At 59.3% G+C, this 17,256-nt stretch overlaps 1 protein-coding gene across 13 annotated transcripts; it reads left to right on the forward strand.

Moving 5' to 3' along the window:
* The first annotated feature begins 5,630 nt into the window (after positions 1-5,630).
* HOOK2 (hook microtubule tethering protein 2) lies at positions 5,631-16,583 on the forward strand. Of its 13 annotated transcripts, none has more exons than XM_058727879.1 (22): positions 5,631-5,794; positions 6,317-6,402; positions 6,472-6,544; positions 7,483-7,533; positions 7,640-7,772; positions 7,890-7,957; positions 8,308-8,370; positions 8,693-8,773; positions 8,861-9,021; positions 9,110-9,250; positions 10,490-10,691; positions 10,978-11,088; positions 11,197-11,284; positions 11,626-11,695; positions 12,385-12,546; positions 12,650-12,737; positions 12,937-12,971; positions 15,234-15,316; positions 15,414-15,517; positions 15,747-15,857; positions 15,973-16,044; positions 16,128-16,583. In XM_058727879.1, the coding sequence occupies exons 1-22, from the start codon at positions 5,750-5,752 to the stop codon at positions 16,275-16,277; spliced, it is 2,178 nt and encodes a 725-aa protein (XP_058583862.1). In that variant the 5' UTR covers positions 5,631-5,749; the 3' UTR covers positions 16,278-16,583. The 13 variants fall into 13 exon arrangements, 10 of the variants coding, with proteins under 10 accessions (XP_058583862.1, XP_058583863.1, XP_058583864.1 ...); XM_058727880.1 differs by having other exon boundaries at positions 15,417-15,517; XM_058727881.1 differs by having other exon boundaries at positions 12,409-12,546.
* Positions 16,584-17,256: the final 673 nt, after the last annotated feature.

The following is a 17,256-nucleotide window of genomic DNA, read 5'->3' on the forward strand; positions in this document are numbered from 1 at the left end:
GCGGCAGTAGAGGTACCTGTGCTGAAAGCGACTGTGTCTTCTTTCTGAGCTATGGAGATGCGTGTTGCCGCCTGTGTCCGACACCCAGTTCTTCTAGGTCTCTCTCCTGTCTCGCTGGCCTATCGTGTCAGTCTTGGGGTGAATGTGAGCGTGGCACTCTGTCTACCGGGGTGTGTGCTTCTCGCTGGGAAAGTCAGTGTCTTTCTGTGGCGTGTCTGTGGTCAGTGTGTCCATCTTGCCTGTGTGCCCACTTGATTTATCCGTCACGCGGGCCCTGCCTGCGGGCTTCTGACCTGCCAGTGTCTTCGCGGGTTGGGCAGCATTTCGGTCTTGCTCCTGAGTCCGCACTGTCACTGCCCTGGGCGTGATAGCTGTCACTGGGTCGGCTTGCCCAGATGTGCGTCTGACCCTGTCAGCGTGTCCCCTGCGTGGCAGTCTCTCTGTGGCCAAGGTGACAAGGGTTTGTGTGTCTGGACTGGTCCTCTTTCGGGGTGACTGTGTGTGTGTAGTCCCTGTGCCACCCCCTCCCCCAAGTCTGGCCTCCCTGGGCCATGTTTACTCTGCCCCCAGCCGATGATTTCTGCCCTGCCCGGGGAGGGGCTGACCCTCCAGTCTGTCCAGCCAGCAGTCCACAGGATGTTCCCCAGACGCTGTCTCCGCCGACATCCCCTCCCTCTGGCCACCCTTGGGTCAGGACCCAGGCGTCCAGGGCAGCGGGGGTGGGGCTGCAGCGTGGGGTGGGGGGTGGCCTGTCAGGGCCCCGGAATGAGGGTGGGAGGTGGGGAGGCAACGGGCCCAACAGGTTCCGCCTCATTCCTGCCCCGCCTCTCACTTCCTGGGTGCCCGCCTGGGGCAGGGGGTGGACGGGATGAACCCCGTGGCCTCAGCGCGCCTGGGTGGGCACAGCCCGCCCGCAAGGACTGGCTTCTGCTGGGCACCTTGACATCCAGGCCTGAGAGACAGAGGAACCTGGGCCCTCCTCTGCCTGCCAGGCCTCCTCCTACTCCTTTGCCAGCTCAGGATGCAAAGCGTCCCCTCTGTTATTCACCTAATTCCCACAACAACACAATGGGCCAGGTATAATTATCCCCCATTTTCAGATGGGGAAACTGAGACCGAGGCAGTAATGACCACAGAGGCAGCATTTGAACCCAGTTCTGAATGCTACTCAAGACCCCCCCCCCCCCCCCTCAGCCAGCTCATCAACCGCCTTCCTTCCCTTCTCTAAAAATGGTACATGTAGGGTGGAGTGTAAACCCAGGGCCCGTGAGGCCTGGCTCAAGGGGGCGCCCGGCTAGCTCTGAGTCAAAAGGGGCCCCTGTTTGAAATGAATAAGAAAACGGCTTTAACCGTTTCGTCGCCACGATGGGCTCTGCCAAAACTTCCTGTGGGCTGGGGCGGTGGGGGGGGGGGGGGGGGGAGGGGAGGGGGTGGGAGCTGGGTTCCCGGAGGCTTGGGGGGTGGGGGGAGGCACCTCTAGCGACCTTGGCGAGGTCTGGCTAAGAAGACACCATCTGCCCCCACCCCCCCGCCGCCCAGCCCAGGGCCCCCTAGAACTTGGTTCTCAGCCCCCACGGCCTGGAGGGGGTCTCAGAGCCCGGAGCCCCCTCCCCAGGGGCCTGACTCACACTCGGAAAGCCGCGAAGGGTGAGTCACGTGGGCGGGGATGGGGGAGCAAGGTCGGTTGCGGCCAAGGGACCCCGCGCTGGCCTGAGTCACGCATGCTCCAGCCTCGCTGACCCCAGCCCCCTTCCCCAGAGACCAGGGGCGGGAAGCGCATTGCCGAAGGACTACGGAGCTGCAGAAAGAGCAGGAGGTGGGGGGGAGGGCTGGGGGGCAGGGGGAGGAAGCAAGCCTCAGGCCGCGCGGGGAAGCTCCGGTTCCCCATGGTAACTGGGGGGTGGTCCTCCCAGCTCCAATGGGGGAGTTCCTCTCTCGGCAGGGACGGCCCGGTGCGCCGGGGAAGCCCCCGCGCGCTCTGTCGAGGGGCCACCAGTTTCAGGTCCGCCAGGAAGGGGTTAACGGCGGCCCCCCTCCCGGGTTTCACCCCGCGCCCAAAGCCCCAGGGGGGGCGGGGCTATGCCCCGCGTGGCCAGCCCCCGTGGCCGCCCACGCACACGCGCACGCAGCTAGCCCATCCCCCGCCCCCGCGCTCGCAACGCACGACCCGCGTCGGGCTCCACGCATGCAGCGATCCCGTCGTGTCTCACGTCACGCACGACGCACGCGCCCCCGCAGTGCCGGGAGGGGCCCTTCCAGGCATTAGAGCAGTGGGAAGTGGGGCGTCAGATGCCCACTGCGCACATCTCCGCCTCCGCTGGACGTGGTGTCCCCGTGTGACTTGACACCCCCCCCCCCCACACACACACACACAAGGTCACAAACTCTCTGATGACCCACAGTGTCACACGGACACAGGATACACCTGCCCTACAATGGCACAAGCGTTCAGTACTATAGCAAACCCCGCAGCAGACGCGGACAGGGTCACCTGTCATTCTTTGTTTACGGAGACAGACAAGGCCATCTCCATACAGAGGTGGCATATATAGGTATACTCATAGGTCATACCATCACCATCAAGACAAAGTAAGCCACAGATACAAAGTCTTGGACATCAGGACTCCAGTTGCAACACGGCTATGCCTTATCACAGAGATTGTAGGGGCACAGAGACACACGGTGGGGACAGAAACAACAGCCATGCTGTCTCACGGTCATCACAAATAGGGCACACAAGTCAGAGTCAGACAAACCCACAAGGCCACACACAGGGACACTCAGATTGTCAGGGGGGTGTGGAAAAATCAAGGATATACATGCCAGGGTCATGCTGTCACAGAAAGCCACGTGATGGAGAGAAAGGACATGGTCACACAGAAACACAATCTAAAGCCACACTGAAGTACTGATTGTCACACATTCACTTCTCATACAAAAAAAAAAAAAATGACACAGGAAAATAGACACAAAGCAAGGTCGCATATAGAGAAGCGTTGTGCCCCAGTCCCCATCAGCTTCCCCACTCCCATCAAATCCTAGGTAGTCTGTTGCATAAATTCCTAGAGCCCCAAGACACAAGTGGATGGAGACCCACAATCACAGACCCACCATCTCACACCTACATAAATATGAGCACACTTCACATGGACTCAGACACACACACACACACACACACACACACACACACACACACACACACACAAAGGAGGAGGACAGGATGGGAGTTCCCGGCCAAATGTCAGTCTTTAGTGCAAAAGGCCTGCCAGAGTCCCTCCTCCTATGGAGCATGGTGTCCCCCCAGCAGCTGTGGTCGGCCCTGGGGAAAGGGCATCATTCTCCCAATTGTGTGCACCCAGGGTCCCCGTCCTAGCCCTCATGACTGTGGGTCTCTGGCCAGATGTGAAAGCTGGAGGGGACGGGCCGGGGTCCAGCTGTGGCCGCAGGGAGGGGCTGAGTCACCGGCTTCCCAGCAGTACAACCCAGGCTGGGCCCAGCTGTTCCTGGAAACAGGCAGGAGGGGGTGGGGTCTCCAAGCCAGCTGGGGGCTGCCGGCCCCCACCCACACTCTCCGTCCCTACTAATGGAGGCCTCTGGACCATCCCCCAAATTTGGGGGCTCCCTCCACCAAAAATGGAGGCTCGCATCTTTCCGCCAAAATAGGTTTCCTGTCCCGAAACGAGGGCTCGTGACCCCTTTCATTGAATTGAAGGTACCCGGATCCCCCCAACAGTGGGATTCCTTACATCCCGTAATTGAGATTGCTGCTCTTCCCTGCCAACATGGGAGCTTCCTTTCCCATGTTACGTTCCCAAACGTAAGAATCCCTTCCGCCCCAAATGGAGAGTTAATGGATCCTCTCCCAAATTGAGGCACCCAGACCTTTCCTAAAATCTGGGGGCTCAGGTCATTGAACATCTAGAAAGCCCATAATCACATTAGGACAATTCCAGGCCATGCCCCAAATATCTGGTTTCCCACATTTTTCTTACACATCAAGATCCCTGCGGCTTTTGCAAATACTGGGTACCCCACACCAAATATCTGGCGGTCACAGCATGTCTCCCAACGTTGGGCAACCAGGCCCTCGCACAAATATTCCTAGCACCCCATCCTTGTAATAGACGTAGTTCCCGGCCATCGTCCACTTTTACCTGGGAGCAGCGTGGCCCCATTTCCCCCTACTGGCAGCACCCTTTCCTCCGGTGGGTGCGGGAAGGGGGAGCCAGCGGCAGTTGTTCCCACGCCCGCCGGAAGGCAGCCCAGTCCGGAAGCCGGCACTGCCGGCCCTTGTCCCCTTCCCTCCTCCCTCTCACCCCGCTCCCAGGGGTTGGAGGCCGAAAACAACGCGGGAAGGAGATATGGGGGTGTAGACGGGCCCGGGAGGCCCTCGCGTGCGTGCGGCCGCGCTTCTGAGTGGGCTGTAACTGGGTATCTGATGGTACAGTGACTGGGCTGCTGTGACGCGGCGTGGCGGCTCCTGTCATCCTGATCAACCCGCTCCAGGACAGGGTCGCGGGTGCCAAACTCTGGGCTGGAGAGAGCAGCGCCCCTCCCCTCAGACCTAGACCCACCCCCAAAGCAGAGCCCGCCCCTCCCTCCAGGTACAGCTAATAACCTCTAATTACTGGTCATTACCTTGCCCGCCTCGTGGGAGAGGAGCTGCCGGGGGTACTCTGGCGCCAAAGGCTGCGGGCCAGGACTACCCGCCCCCCCCCCCCCCCCAAGCCACTTAGAACCTCTGTTAACTCCTGCGACCAGGAATTGAAACAGCTCTTGCCACCTAGAGTCGTGGGGAGATTTCAGCCGCCTGTATATTTAAATCGCTTAGCGCAGCGGCTGCACACTGTAGACACTCAATAAATGGTGACTGCGATTTTATTAAATACTATTGTTATCGCTTTCCTTTGAGCCCCCTCCACCGCCAAGGCGGGTCTCAGAAAAGGCACGTTGCTTCCCCGCAGGCTGCGTTCCTGCAGTCTGCGCGCCCCCTGGTGGGCCTGGGGCACCAGGGAGGCCAGGTCCTGCGATCTGAAGCCGGAGGACCTAAGGGGTTCGGGGCTGGGGAGGGTGGTGCAGGAGAAGCTCTGTGGAAATGGATCCAGACTGGGCAAGTGTGTCTGTACCTCACCCAAGACCTGAGTCCAGCTGATTCATCCTGCCCTCGACCTAGGATCACGCTCGTGTCCCGTTTACCCCTGAGGCAAGACTCCCAAGTGGTGACTTGGGAAGACCCCTTTAGGAGCTCTCCTCGAAATTCGTAGAATGTGTTACGGCCTGCCCCTTCCCCGCGCAAATAAAGGCTCCGGTCATAAGGTGGTTAGGGGCCAGAATTTCTTCCAGCTGAAGAGAGAGGACGTGAAAAAGCCCGTATAACAGGGTGGGATAGCTCCGCCTCACAAGATGAGGAATTATCCTGAGGTCTCCCGCTACCCTCCCCCCGCCAAAAAGAGCCAAGGAGGAGGGGTAGCGGGTCTGCGCTAGGGATGTGCAAGCTTGGCCCAGACTGACCCCTAGCGGCAGGGCGGGCGCCCAAGTGCTGCCCGGATCCAAGATGGCGGAACTGGAGGTATGATCGGGCGCCGGGTGGAGACCACGTGTCTAGGGCGGGGCCTGCGCCTAGGGGGCGGGGCGGGGCGGCGCTCTAGGCCGAGCGGGAGGTCGGGGCTGCGGGTGCTCGCTGGTGGCGGATCAGAAGGCGGCTGCGGTGGCGGGGCTCCGCGGGCGAGGTCGAATCCGATCGGGAGCCATGAGCGTGGACAAGGCCGAGCTATGCGGGTCTCTGCTCACCTGGGTAGGTCGGGGGCGGGGCCAGGGCCAGGGCCAGGTATGCGCCCGCTCTTCTCGCCTGGGAGCCCTGGCCTTGGTTCGTTCTACCCTTCTGTTCTGGGGCTGGGAGGAGGAAAGGGCCTTCGGCCTGCAGGGCGGTTGGACTCTAGCCTGAGCACCCGCCCCTGTCACGTGGCAGGTCTGCATGGAAAGAACAGGTGAGGCCCCGCCCCTTCGCGCTGGGTCACGTGGGTGAGGGCACAGGTGAGCTGGCCTGGTCACGTGGGGCGTGTGGGGACCAGGTGACTCGTGGTTCTGCCCTGGCCCGGTGGCGCGGGGTTTGTTGACCAGAAGTGAAGTGAGGCCACGCCCCCTCCAGTCCCAGGTGAGCTGTGGCCACTCCTCCGCGGAGCTGGTTTGCCAAAGCCACAGAGCAGTCCCCGACAACCGTGTGAGGTTCCCGCTGACCGGGAAAGTCAGCGAAAGAGGAGTGGTTCGATTTTTCCCAGGCCCTAACTGCCCATTGCCCTTTCCTCTTCCTCCCCAGTTGCAGACGTTCCATGTCCCGTCCCCCTGTACCAGCCCCCAGGACCTGAGCAGTGGCCTCGCCATAGCCTATGTGCTGAACCAGATGTGAGTGGGGCTGAGGGGGAGGGTCCCGAAAGGGTCCCCCAGCAGCTCATCCCACCTTCTCGCCCCCAGAGATCCTTCCTGGTTCAACGAGACGTGGCTCCAGGGCATCTCAGAGGACCCGGGTCCCAACTGGAGGCTGAAGGTGACAGGTGGACTCATGACTGGGGGACAGACTGGCGAAGAGATCATCAGGGAAGGCTAAGCTAGACATGTCCTGGGTGATGGGTCAGCCAGACACACGTCCTGGGTGATGCACAGACAACTTGGCCAGGAAGAGAGACAGATGTCTGGTGACCAGCCAACTCTCTTCTTTCATGCTCCTAAGGAGCAGGCCTGGGTGTGCCGCAAGGAATGACACAGACAAAAACCTGCACACACGAACATAAACTTCCAGTGGCAATAAGTTCTATGAAGACAATAAGAGCTGGGCCGTGAGAGAGGGCAACTGGGTGGGTGGTTGTCCCCGATGGGCTGATCTCCATGTGAAATTTGGAGGAACAGGGTTCCAGGCACTGGGAACAGCCAGTGCAAGGTTGGGAAGAAGCCTGGTGTATCGAGGAAAGGCAGGGAGGTCAGAATAGAAAACAAGGGGGCAGAAATGGTGGATGAGGTCATCAGGAGCGGGGCAGGCTGGGGCAGGGAGATGGATTCTATTTTAAGTGCTACGCAAAGTCAAGGAAGGATTTTAGCAGAGAGGAAAGACAACCTGGCTTGGGATTTAACAAAGCTCCCCCTGGCTGCTTGGAGAGGAATGCAGAGTAGGCAGCGAGAGTGGAAATGGAGACCCGGTTGGTGCAATAATCCAAGTGAGAGATGAAAATGGCTAGGGCCAGAAGGTGGCAGGGCAGGTGGTGAGACGTGATTGGATTCTGGGGACATGTGAACAAGAAAGGCAGGCAACTAGACAGGTCGCCCCTAGGAGGGAGGACAGAGGACGGTACCAAACAGGGATGAAATGACCAGGAATTGGGAAGTGAGGCAGAGAAAAAAAGGCTGGGGCAGACAGATTCAGAGTGGGGGCTGCTCGGCTCCTTCTGGGGGGCTCTGGGACCCTGGACACAACCCCTTGCACCTCCCTAGGTTAGCAATCTGAAGACAATCTTACAGAGCCTATTGGAGTACTCCCAGGATGTGAGTAACCATAAACAGAATTTAGGAGCTGGGGTTGGGTTGGGAGGAGATGGGTGTCGGTGAGTCCCAATGCCCCCTATTCGCACCCCTACCTCCCTGTCCTCAGGTCCTGGGGCATCCCGTTTTGGAGCAGCACCTTCCAGATGTGAGCCTCATTGGCGAGTGCTCTGACCCAGAAGAGCTTGGCAAGCTGCTTCAGCTGGTGCTTGGGTGTGCCATCAGCTGCGAGAAAAAGCAGGGTATGGGGGGGTGGGGTGGGGGTGGGGGTGGGGTTAGAGAATCCCCAGGGGAAAACCTGAGAAAATCCTCCTCATCCCGTACCCCCACGTTTCAGTCTTCCCCACCTTGATCCCCAGAGCACATCCAGAGAATCATGACGCTGGAGGAATCAGTTCAGCACGTGGTGATGGAAGCCATCCAGGAGGTAAGTGGGGGTGCCCAATGTGGCAAGGAGCTTCAGGGGAGGAGACATCAGGGCAAAGGCGACTGGGCATGGGCTCTGCCCTGGTAAGTTCTGGGCTCTTCCTGGAACTCAGTTGGCCAGATGCCCCTGTCTCAGGTGTCTGCCAGCTCGAAGTCACCATTTAGCACCCTCAAAGGACCCAGCCTCCCTGCTGGATACACTGCGGGAGGGCAGCCTCTAGATTGGGGTTATTGGGGAGAACTGGCTTTGGGCGCAGGAGGATTGAGAGGTCCGTAGGCTGGATTGTAGAAGCTTTAAAGGCCACACTCAGAGGGCCCAGCTCATCTCACTGTCCTCCCACCTTGCTCCAGCTGATGACCAAAGACACCCCCGACTCCCTGTCACCAGAAACATATGGGAATTTTGATAACCAGGTAAGAGGCGGGGGACCTTGTTAAAGGCCCAAATCCATCACTGATTCTCAGGGCTGCCTAAGGAGGAGGAACCTGTCCTTACGTGTGTAAACCACCTCAATCCCTCAGGGTCCTAGCCTGTTCCCTCGCCAGGTCACCAGTGTCCCCACATCACCTTTCCTTGAGTCCCCTGGGGTCCGAGCCCTCCCTTGGATCTTGAGAGTTTCTTGACTCCTTTCTGCCACTAGAGACGCCAGCCTCCCTTCCCCTAGTCTCCTCCCGTGGACTCCTGACTTCCTTGCCCCTCCCCGTTCCCCCCCCCCCGCCCCCCGTCCCTCCCCAGTCCCGAAGGTACTACTTCCTGAGTGAGGAGGCCGATGAGGGGGATGAGCTGCGGCAGCACTGTCTGGACCTGGAGCGGCAGGTGAGGTTGAGGTTGGCGGAGAGGGAGCGCGGGTTGCTTGCCTCCTTCCCTTCCAAACTCCAGCTCATCTGCGCCTCCTGCTGGCAGCTGGTGCTCCTGTCCGAGGAGAAGCAGAGCCTGGCACAGGAGAACGCGGTGCTTCGGGAACGGGTGGGCCGGCCAGAGGGTGAGGGTGCCACTGGCCTCACTGCTAAGAAGCTGTTGCTGCTTCAGTCCCAGCTGGAGCAGCTGCAGGAGGAGAACTTCAGGTGCGGCGAGCCGGGGTTTGGGCCCCAGGCCAGGGGATGGGCGTGGGCCCAGCCCCCTCGAGTGCCCCCTCCTTCCCTACCCCTCCAGGCTGGAGAACGGCAGGGAAGATGAGCGTCTGCACTGTGCCGAGCTGGAGCGGGAGGTCTCTGAGCTGCAGCAGCGGAACCAGGCACTGACCAGTCTGGCCCAGGAGGCGCAGGCCCTCAAGGATGAGATGGACGAGCTGCGGTGAGTGGTGGGTCCCTGGGTCCCCACCGCCTACTGTCGTTGCCGCAGCGTCCCTCTGATGCCATAGTACCTCAAAACCCCCCAAATGCCCGGTGAACCCTCCCAGTGTCCCCTGGACTCCACAGTGATGGTGCAGTGGGCGGAGTTTTGAGCCGGGCCTGGGGGTGGGGGTGGGGGGGTGGGGGTGGGGGGAAACCAGGCAAGGGCAAGGCCGCAGGAGCAGGTTAGAACATTCATAAAGGATGAACTCCCCCACCCCAGTTTTTCCCCTTTCTGCATCTTGCTTTCCCGCAGTCTTGCTTTTAGGAATGTTCTAACCTGCCCTGTAGCCCCGCCCTTGCCTGGCTCCACCCCCAGGCCCAGCTCTAGAACCCCACTGCACCATCCTAGATTCCACCATGTCCTCTGGGTGCCACCAAGATCCCTGCTTCTATGGTGCCCCCCAGGACCTCATAGTGTGCCCTTTTGAGCCCGCGTTATATTCCCCAGACATTGTAGCATCCCCACGACCCCAGCTACCAGCCCCCCGCCCCTGCTCCAGTGCTGGCCAGGGGCCATCACGCCCCAGGATCCCATTGTGCCCTCCAGGACCCCCAATGCGATAACTTTGCCACCCCCTTCTTCACCCATCTGTGCCCCTCATGAGAGGACATTTCCTTCTCGTGACTCCACAGCACGCCTGCAATCCCAAAGCACTTGGTGGGTCCCCCCAACACCCACTCCCTCAACTTCACTGTGTCTTCTGTAACCTCTAAAGGCTCTCCTGTGACCCCCAGCACCCCTGTAATGTTAGAGTGCCTAGAGAATCCCTGCTGCATCTTAAAGGACCACACAGTGCTCTGCCCTGAAGGACCTCACCGTGCCTTCATTTGATCCCATAGCCCTCTCGTAACCTCAAAGTGTCCTTGAGGGCTCCTCAGAGCCTCTGGGCCCCATCATTCCCCCTGTAACGCCTCAGTCATTCTATTCACTCCCGCCCCTGAGGAACCCTGATTATGACCCTGGGCTAACAATTGATACTTAGGGCTCCCTCTGCGCCCCCTAAAGACCCCTCCCCCCCCCCAAAAAAAAAACCCACCAGGCCCTGGCTGGCTCCTGACCCTCATGGTCCACCACCTTGAACCCCCACATCCCCAGGTGACATGACACCTTCCCCTACCCGGGGGGGTGGTCCTCAGATCCAAGCTGAACCCTGACCGCAGACCCAGGCCTCCTCTCCCGACTTGCCTCCTCCCCCAGGCAGTCCTCTGAGCGTGCCGGGCAGCTGGAGGCCACGCTGAGCAGCTGCCGGCGCCGCCTGGGTGAGCTGCGGGAGCTGAGGCGGCAGGTGCGGCAGCTGGAGGAGCGTAACGCGGGCCATGCCGAGCGCACACGGCAGCTGGAGGACGAGCTACGCCGGGCCGGCTCACTGCGTGCCCAGCTCGAGGCACAGCGACGACAGGTGCGGCAGGGATCAGGGCAGAGCCCGGAGGGCGTGGTGCTCTAGGCCGCTGGACCCCTCGCCCCTTCCGCTTTGGCGGGTCCTCAGCGTGCTGCTGAGCCCCTAGCCTCCCCCCTCGTTTATATGTAGGTAACGCCCTTCGGGCAGGCCAGCTCCTCCCTAGGCTTGTAAGCCCCGCCCCTCCAAGTTCTCTGGGTCTGGTCCCGCGGGGCCCGATGCCTTCACCTTGTATTCAGTCCCTGCCCCTCCTCCAAAGCCCGCTTTCTCACCCCTCCTCGGTGTTCAGGTTCAGGAACTTCAGGGCCAGCGACAGGAGGAGGCCATGAAGGCCGAGAAGTGGCTATTCGAGTGTCGAAACCTGGAGGAAAAGTATGAGCTGGTGACAAAGGAGAAGGAGGTGAGGCCGAAGTCCCGCGTCCAAGCCCCACCCTGTCCATCTTAGCATAGCCCAATCCCCAGGAAGCCAACCCTGCCTCAAGTGGCGTCTTGCACCCCGTCCCTCCAGCGGCTGCTGGCAGAGCGGGACTCCCTGCGGGAGGCCAATGAGGAACTGCGCTGCGCCCAGCTGCAGCCTCGGGGGCTGACCCAGGCCGGTGAGTTGGAGGCCTGCCATCCTAAGGGCCTGGGGCACGGGTAGCCTAAGGTGCCGTTAGGGCAGACAGAAAAGGCGTCCCAGGCCTTGTCCAGGCCGGGGACAGATCTAGGCCACCTCGGAGACAGGCTAGAACGGAAAGAAATGGCAGGGGCTGTCCCCGGGGATCAGGGCAAACTCGGGGCAAGCATCACCGCCCGCTGTCAGGTTGAGGGGTGAGGCTTACGTTAACCCAGTCTTTTGGTCGAACTTGAGTCCTCAAAGATGACTCTTGGAAAGTGAACCCTAGGGATGGGGGCAGGAGCTGTGCAGCAACCTGAAGACATTTCCCACACTCTCCAGACCCTTCGCTGGATCCCACCTCCCCAGCTGTGGAAAACTTGGCAGCAGAGATCCTACCTGCGGAGCTGAGGTATCCTGGGGTCGCTCCGAGGTCTAGCTGCACCCAGAGCTCACCCTCAGCTCCGCCCCCAGTGCAGGCACCTACTACTAGCCTGGCCTGCTGTGTTGGGTTCCCAAGTCCTCCCCTGGCTCCTAGGCCCACTCACTCCTAATTCTGCCCTTATTTGGCCGGAGCTCTAGCCCTATTGCCTAGAGGCAAGCCCTCCAGCTCCAGCTTGCCTCTCGGGGATCCATCCTCAGTGCACAAATTAGGTCCAACCCATCTGGCTCCACCCACCGAACAAAAAATCCTACCCTCAGCCCTGCTCACCGTCGGACTCTGCCCCCAGGGCATAGCCCTGTCCTCAGTATAGACCCTGTTAGGTGCAGTGCCCTCTGTCCTGCCCCCGATGAACTCCCCCACCCCAGTTTCTTCCCCTTTCTGCGTCTTGCTTTCCCGCAGTCTTGCTTTTAGGAAGGTTCTAACCTGCTCCTGTAGCCCCGCCCTCGCCTGGCTCCACCCCCAGGCCCAGCTCAAAACCCCTCCCATTTTGGTTCCCCAGCGCTCTGCCCACCCACGCCTAGGCCGGGTCCCCAGTACTCTGACCCTTCCCTAGGATCTAACGGGGCTCTTCCCCGGGGCTCTGTCCCTCTGCTAGCCCTGTCCGCCCAGTCTCCCCGCCAGAGCCCCGGCAGGCCTGCGGGCTGACCTGTCTCCAGCCCTGCTCACTCCCCGGTCGGCAGGGAGACGCTCCTGCGGCTTCAGCTGGAGAACAAGCAGCTGTGCCAGCAGGAGGCGGCCTACCGGGAGCGGCAGGAGGAGCTGCAGCGCCACCTGGAGGAGGCCAACCGCGCGCGCCACGGGCTGGAGACGCAGCTGCGGTGAGGACCGGCGGGGGGGGGGGGGGGGGGGTCCGCGTGGAGGGGGCGTGGGGTGCGGGGCGGAGGGCGGGCGCAGGCACTGAGCAGCCCCGCACTCCTGCAGGCTGAACCAGCAGCAGCTGTTGGAGCTGCGGGCCCAGGTGGAGGACTTACAGAAGGCCTTGCAAGAGCAGGGGGGCAAGACGGAGGATGTGAGTGCCCACCTCCTCCCTGCCTGGCCCTCCCTCGTGCCCCCCAGTAACCCTCCTCTCTCTCCTCCCTGCTGCTCGATGCCCCCTGCAGTCCATCGTAAGTACCGTGGGCCCAGGGTGGCACCCTCTACCCTCACCCCAAGATGGAGTTGGGACGTCTGGACCCCCCATTCACCCAGTGCCTGTTCTCTCCCCCCAGTCCACCCTACTGAAGAGGAAGCTGGAGGAGCATCTGTGAGTCCCAGCGGGAGGGCACTCGGGTGGGAGGAGAGTCTGGGGCACAGGTGCGGGGGACACTGGGTGTCTTATGAGGAGAAGCAGGAAGCCGAAACATAGAAGGTTCAGATCAAGTAGGGTCTCATGAGCCAAGGGAAGGAGTGAGAAGTGTTTCGGGGGAACAATGGGGAGCCATGGAGGGAATTTCAGTAAGGCAGCATGACCAAATGACAGTTGCCTTTTACTCTTTCATTTCATTTTATTTTAATGTTTATTTATTTTGAGAGAGAGAGAGAGAGAGAGACAGAGAATGAGCAGGGGAAGGGCAGAGAGAGAGGGAGACACAGAATCCGAAGCAGGCTCCAGGCTCTGAGCTGTCAGCACAGAGCCCGACATGGGGCTCGAACTCACGAACTGTGAGATCATGACCTGAGCGAAGTTGGGCGCTCAACCGACTGAGTCACCCAGGTGCCCCCTTTTTTTCATAAAAAAAAAAAAAGAAAGAAAAAAAAGAAAGAAACTAAACTGGGGGCTCCTGAGTGGCTCAGTTGGTAGAGCATGTGACTCTTGATCTCAGGGTCATGGGTTCGAGCCCCACATTGAGTGCAGACATTAGTAAAAATTAAAGTAAACTTACAAACTGTTTGGGGGTAGGGCGCCTGGGTGGCTCATTGGATTAGACATGCTACTTAACTTAGGCTCAGGTCATCATCTCACAGTTCATGAGTTTGAGCCCCATGTCCGGCTCTATGCTGACAGCTCAGAGACAGGAGCCGGCCTCAGGTGCTGTGTCTCTGTGTCTCCCTCTCTCTCTGCTCCTCCCCTGCTCATGCTCTGTCTCAAAATCAAATAAACATTAAAAAAATTTTAATAAAAAAATATTTTGGGGTGCCTGGGTGGCCCAGTTGGTTAAGCACCCAACTCGGTTTTGGCTCAGGTCATGATCTCACAATGATGAGATGAAGCCCCACATTGGGCTCTCCACTGACAACACAGAGCCTGCTTGGGATTTTCTCTCTCCCTCTCTCTCTGCCCCTATCCTGCTTGCTCGCTCTCTCTCTGTCTCTCAAAACAAATTTTATTAAAAATAGATATATAGAGATCTATATACTGAGCAATATAGAGAGAAGGGGTATACCTCTTAGTCCCCCCATCGACTCAGTTTCCACCCCACCCCCATTCATACTAGTTTATTACAACAATCCTTACAAAGTTTTTTAAGCACATGCAAATGAATATGAATATACATTTTTATTCTGATTCCTTAGTTACGTGAAAGGTAACGGGCTATCTGCTAGTCTGCACTTAGCTTCTCCTCCTTAAGAAGACGGCTGGGGAACGTCGCCATATGAATCGGTTTTTGTTGCCTTTGTCAACTGGGGGTCCGTGGGGAAATCGGGCCTTCCAGAAAATGACTTCTGTGACCCATCTCAGTTCCACCAAGGATGGAGTGTAGCCTGCACCCACCGGGAGCACAGAAAAAGTTATTTCCTTACAGAGGATGGATATATGGAAACATTAGGGCTTGATTCACCTGTAAAATTCCAATCCAGAAGGGCTGGCCTGTAGCCTTTTTTTTGCGAAGGGCCTCACGTGTTTAAGTCATCCTAGGTATCTGCGATTGCCAACAGTGCAGCAGAGTAAAACCTTGCACACGCCTCATTTCGCTTGTGTGCGAATTTATCACGAAAGTGGAATTGGTGGCTCAGAGGGCACGTGCCTTGGTAACCTGAGACATAGCCCAGGTTTCTCTATTAGGTCTTTATACTATGTTCCATATCCAGTGCACGATAATAATAATAATCATCATCATCATCATCTCACTGGCAGGGGGCGTTATCAGATCCTTCGGCTTTTGCGGCAGGCAGCAGAACTGTAGCTTTTTACCTGGCGTTTCTTTTGGTCGGAAGACATTTGCCTGCTAGAAAGATCCCTGGCTGCTGGGTGGAGAAAGGAATTGAGACTGAGTGTAGAAGAGGCCGGCAAGGGGTGATGGTGCCCGTGCCAGTAGGCGGGCCGGGGCACGGAGAGAAGTGGACACACGGGGGGGGCTGGCCCAGGGGCCACCGGACTAGGGGGTGTGGAAGGTTGTGACTCCAGCGGCTGAGCAGATGGTGGGACCAGGGCACGCGGCTTCTGTGCTCGGGGCGTGGGGCACACAGAGGGATCTCTGCAGCCGGGCAGGCGCGTGCTGGCCGGCTGGTTAGGCTGTGGCCACCGGTGGGAGGAAGGGAAGGGGGCCCGGAGGTCAGCCTGCGGCTCCCCTTCCTCCGTCCGCAGGCAGAAGCTGCGTGAGGCAGATCTGGAGCTGCAGCGGAAGCGAGAGTATATCGAGGAGCTGGAGCCCCCCGCTGACAGCAGCAGTGAGTGGGCCTCAGCGGCTGCGTGGGGGGGGGGGGGGGCGCCAAGCTTGGCCGGGAGCTGAGGGGTCACCTTGCCCCCCCCCCCCCCCCCCCCCAGCAGCCCGGCGTATCGAGGAGCTACAGCACAGCCTGCAGAAGAAGGACGCGGACCTGCGGGCCATGGAAGAGCGGTACCGCCGCTATGTGGACAAGGCGCGCACGGTGAGGACACCGGGTGCTCCGTGGGCCTCCTGCCGAGGCTGCCGCGTCCCACTGAGTCGCGCCTCCCGCCAGCGTTCACCCCTGTGCCCTCCACTCCCGCCCTTGTCACACCCCATCGTATCACAGACTCCTGCACCACCGCCGTGAGCCGTCACCCTGAACACGGCCCAACACATCCAGGGGCCTGAAAGGCCAAGGTCACCCTGGCTGTGTCTTCCCCGACCCCTAGGTCATACAGACCCTGGAACCCAAACAGCGGCCACCCGGAGGGGCACCCCCAGAACTTCACACCCTGAGGACGCAGCTCCGGGAGCGGGACGTCCGCATCCGACACCTGGAGGTGGGTGTCCTCATCCCTTCTCGCTGTCGCTGCCCACCCTGCCCGCCCCCGCCCCCCCCCCCCCCAACCTCCCGCCCCAGCATATCCGGGCCCTTGACTCTTGCCTCTTTGGCAGATGGACTTTGAGAAGAGTCGAAGCCAGCGGGAGCAGGAAGAAAAGCTGCTCATCAGTGCCTGGTACAATATGGTGAGTGCTCGTCCCCATGGCCGGAGTACTAGGGTGTGCCATGGGTTCACTCGACCCCAACCATGCCCCCTTCCTCCCTCCAGGGCATGGCTCTGCAGCAGCGAGCTGGGGAGGAGCGGGCACCTGCCCATGCCCAGTCATTTCTGGCACAGCAGCGGCTGGCCACCAACACTCGCCGTGGCCCGCTGGGACGTCTAGCATCCCTGAACATGCGTTCCACTGACAAACACTGATGGACCTCAGGATCCTGCCCCTGCCCAGCCAGTCAGGGGTCAGCGCCCCCTGGATCCCCTCACCTCACATGAGGCCCAGCATCGGGAAGGCCTCAGTCAGCTGCTTGAGAGTCTGGAGGTCATGACTTCTGCCCTTTGTTCCCTCAGCCGGGGCAAGAGTGCAGGATAGGGCAGGAGGCAGGGATAGGCCTGTTCTTTTTAGCAATGTGATTCTTATCCTTGATTTTCAACCTGGGGTTAATGAGATGCCAGGGGAGAGAGTGATTTTATATTTGAGAAGACAAATAATAAACATTTTCAATCTGCCCTGGCCGGACTCTGGGCACTGAGGGGAGGGAGAGAAGTTGGGCCAGGGACTCAAATCATTGCTTTTAGAAAGGCCTGGCTTGTGTTCTTACTAAAGCACATGTGACGGATAGTACACACGGGGAGGTGAGAGTCATGTTTGTGTCTGTATAACTGCAGGTGTGGTAGTTTTTCAGGAGGCTTCGGACAAAAGTCCCTGCCTTATGAAGCTGTCATTTCTAATGAAGGGAGACAGACAATAAACAAAATAGATGAAGGGAAAGTTTGATGTGAGGAGTGCCGCAGAGAAAAATAAAGCAGACAGAAGTGATGGGGATGGAGGATGTGGATTTGGGAGGTGGTGGTTTTAAGTAGAAGTCCCACAGAAGAGGCCTTACCAAGGAAGTGAGATAATTTAAGTAGAGACCTAAAGGAGGTGAGAGAGGGGCCATGTAGGTATCTGGGAAAGAATGACCCAGCTAGAGGGAACAGCATTTGCATGAGGCTCTGAGATGAGGCCTTGCTTGGTGAGAAGGCCAGTGTGGAGTGAATGAGGGAAAGGGAAAAGGTGTGAGGGCAGGGAGGACTTTAGCTTTTATTCTAAGGGAGATGGGAGCCATGGAGGAGTCTAAGGGAAGGAGGGACATTACGTGACTCAGGTGTTCACAGGCTCTCGGGCTGCTGTGGAAGAAAC

This window comes from Neofelis nebulosa, chromosome 4 (assembly GCF_028018385.1).
Source record: "Neofelis nebulosa isolate mNeoNeb1 chromosome 4, mNeoNeb1.pri, whole genome shotgun sequence".
NCBI classification, from domain to species: domain Eukaryota; kingdom Metazoa; phylum Chordata; class Mammalia; order Carnivora; family Felidae; genus Neofelis; species Neofelis nebulosa.

Bases quoted from the DNA above. Each gene is read 5' to 3' on its own strand.
- HOOK2 (XM_058727879.1), top strand. From the start codon at position 5,750: ATGAGCGTGGACAAGGCCGAGCTATGCGGGTCTCTGCTCACCTGG. The intron at 8,371-8,692 runs GTAAGAGGCGGG...GTCCCTCCCCAG, and splicing joins ATGGGAATTTTGATAACCAG to TCCCGAAGGTACTACTTCCT. The intron at 9,251-10,489 runs GTGAGTGGTGGG...CTCCTCCCCCAG, and splicing joins GATGAGATGGACGAGCTGCG to GCAGTCCTCTGAGCGTGCCG.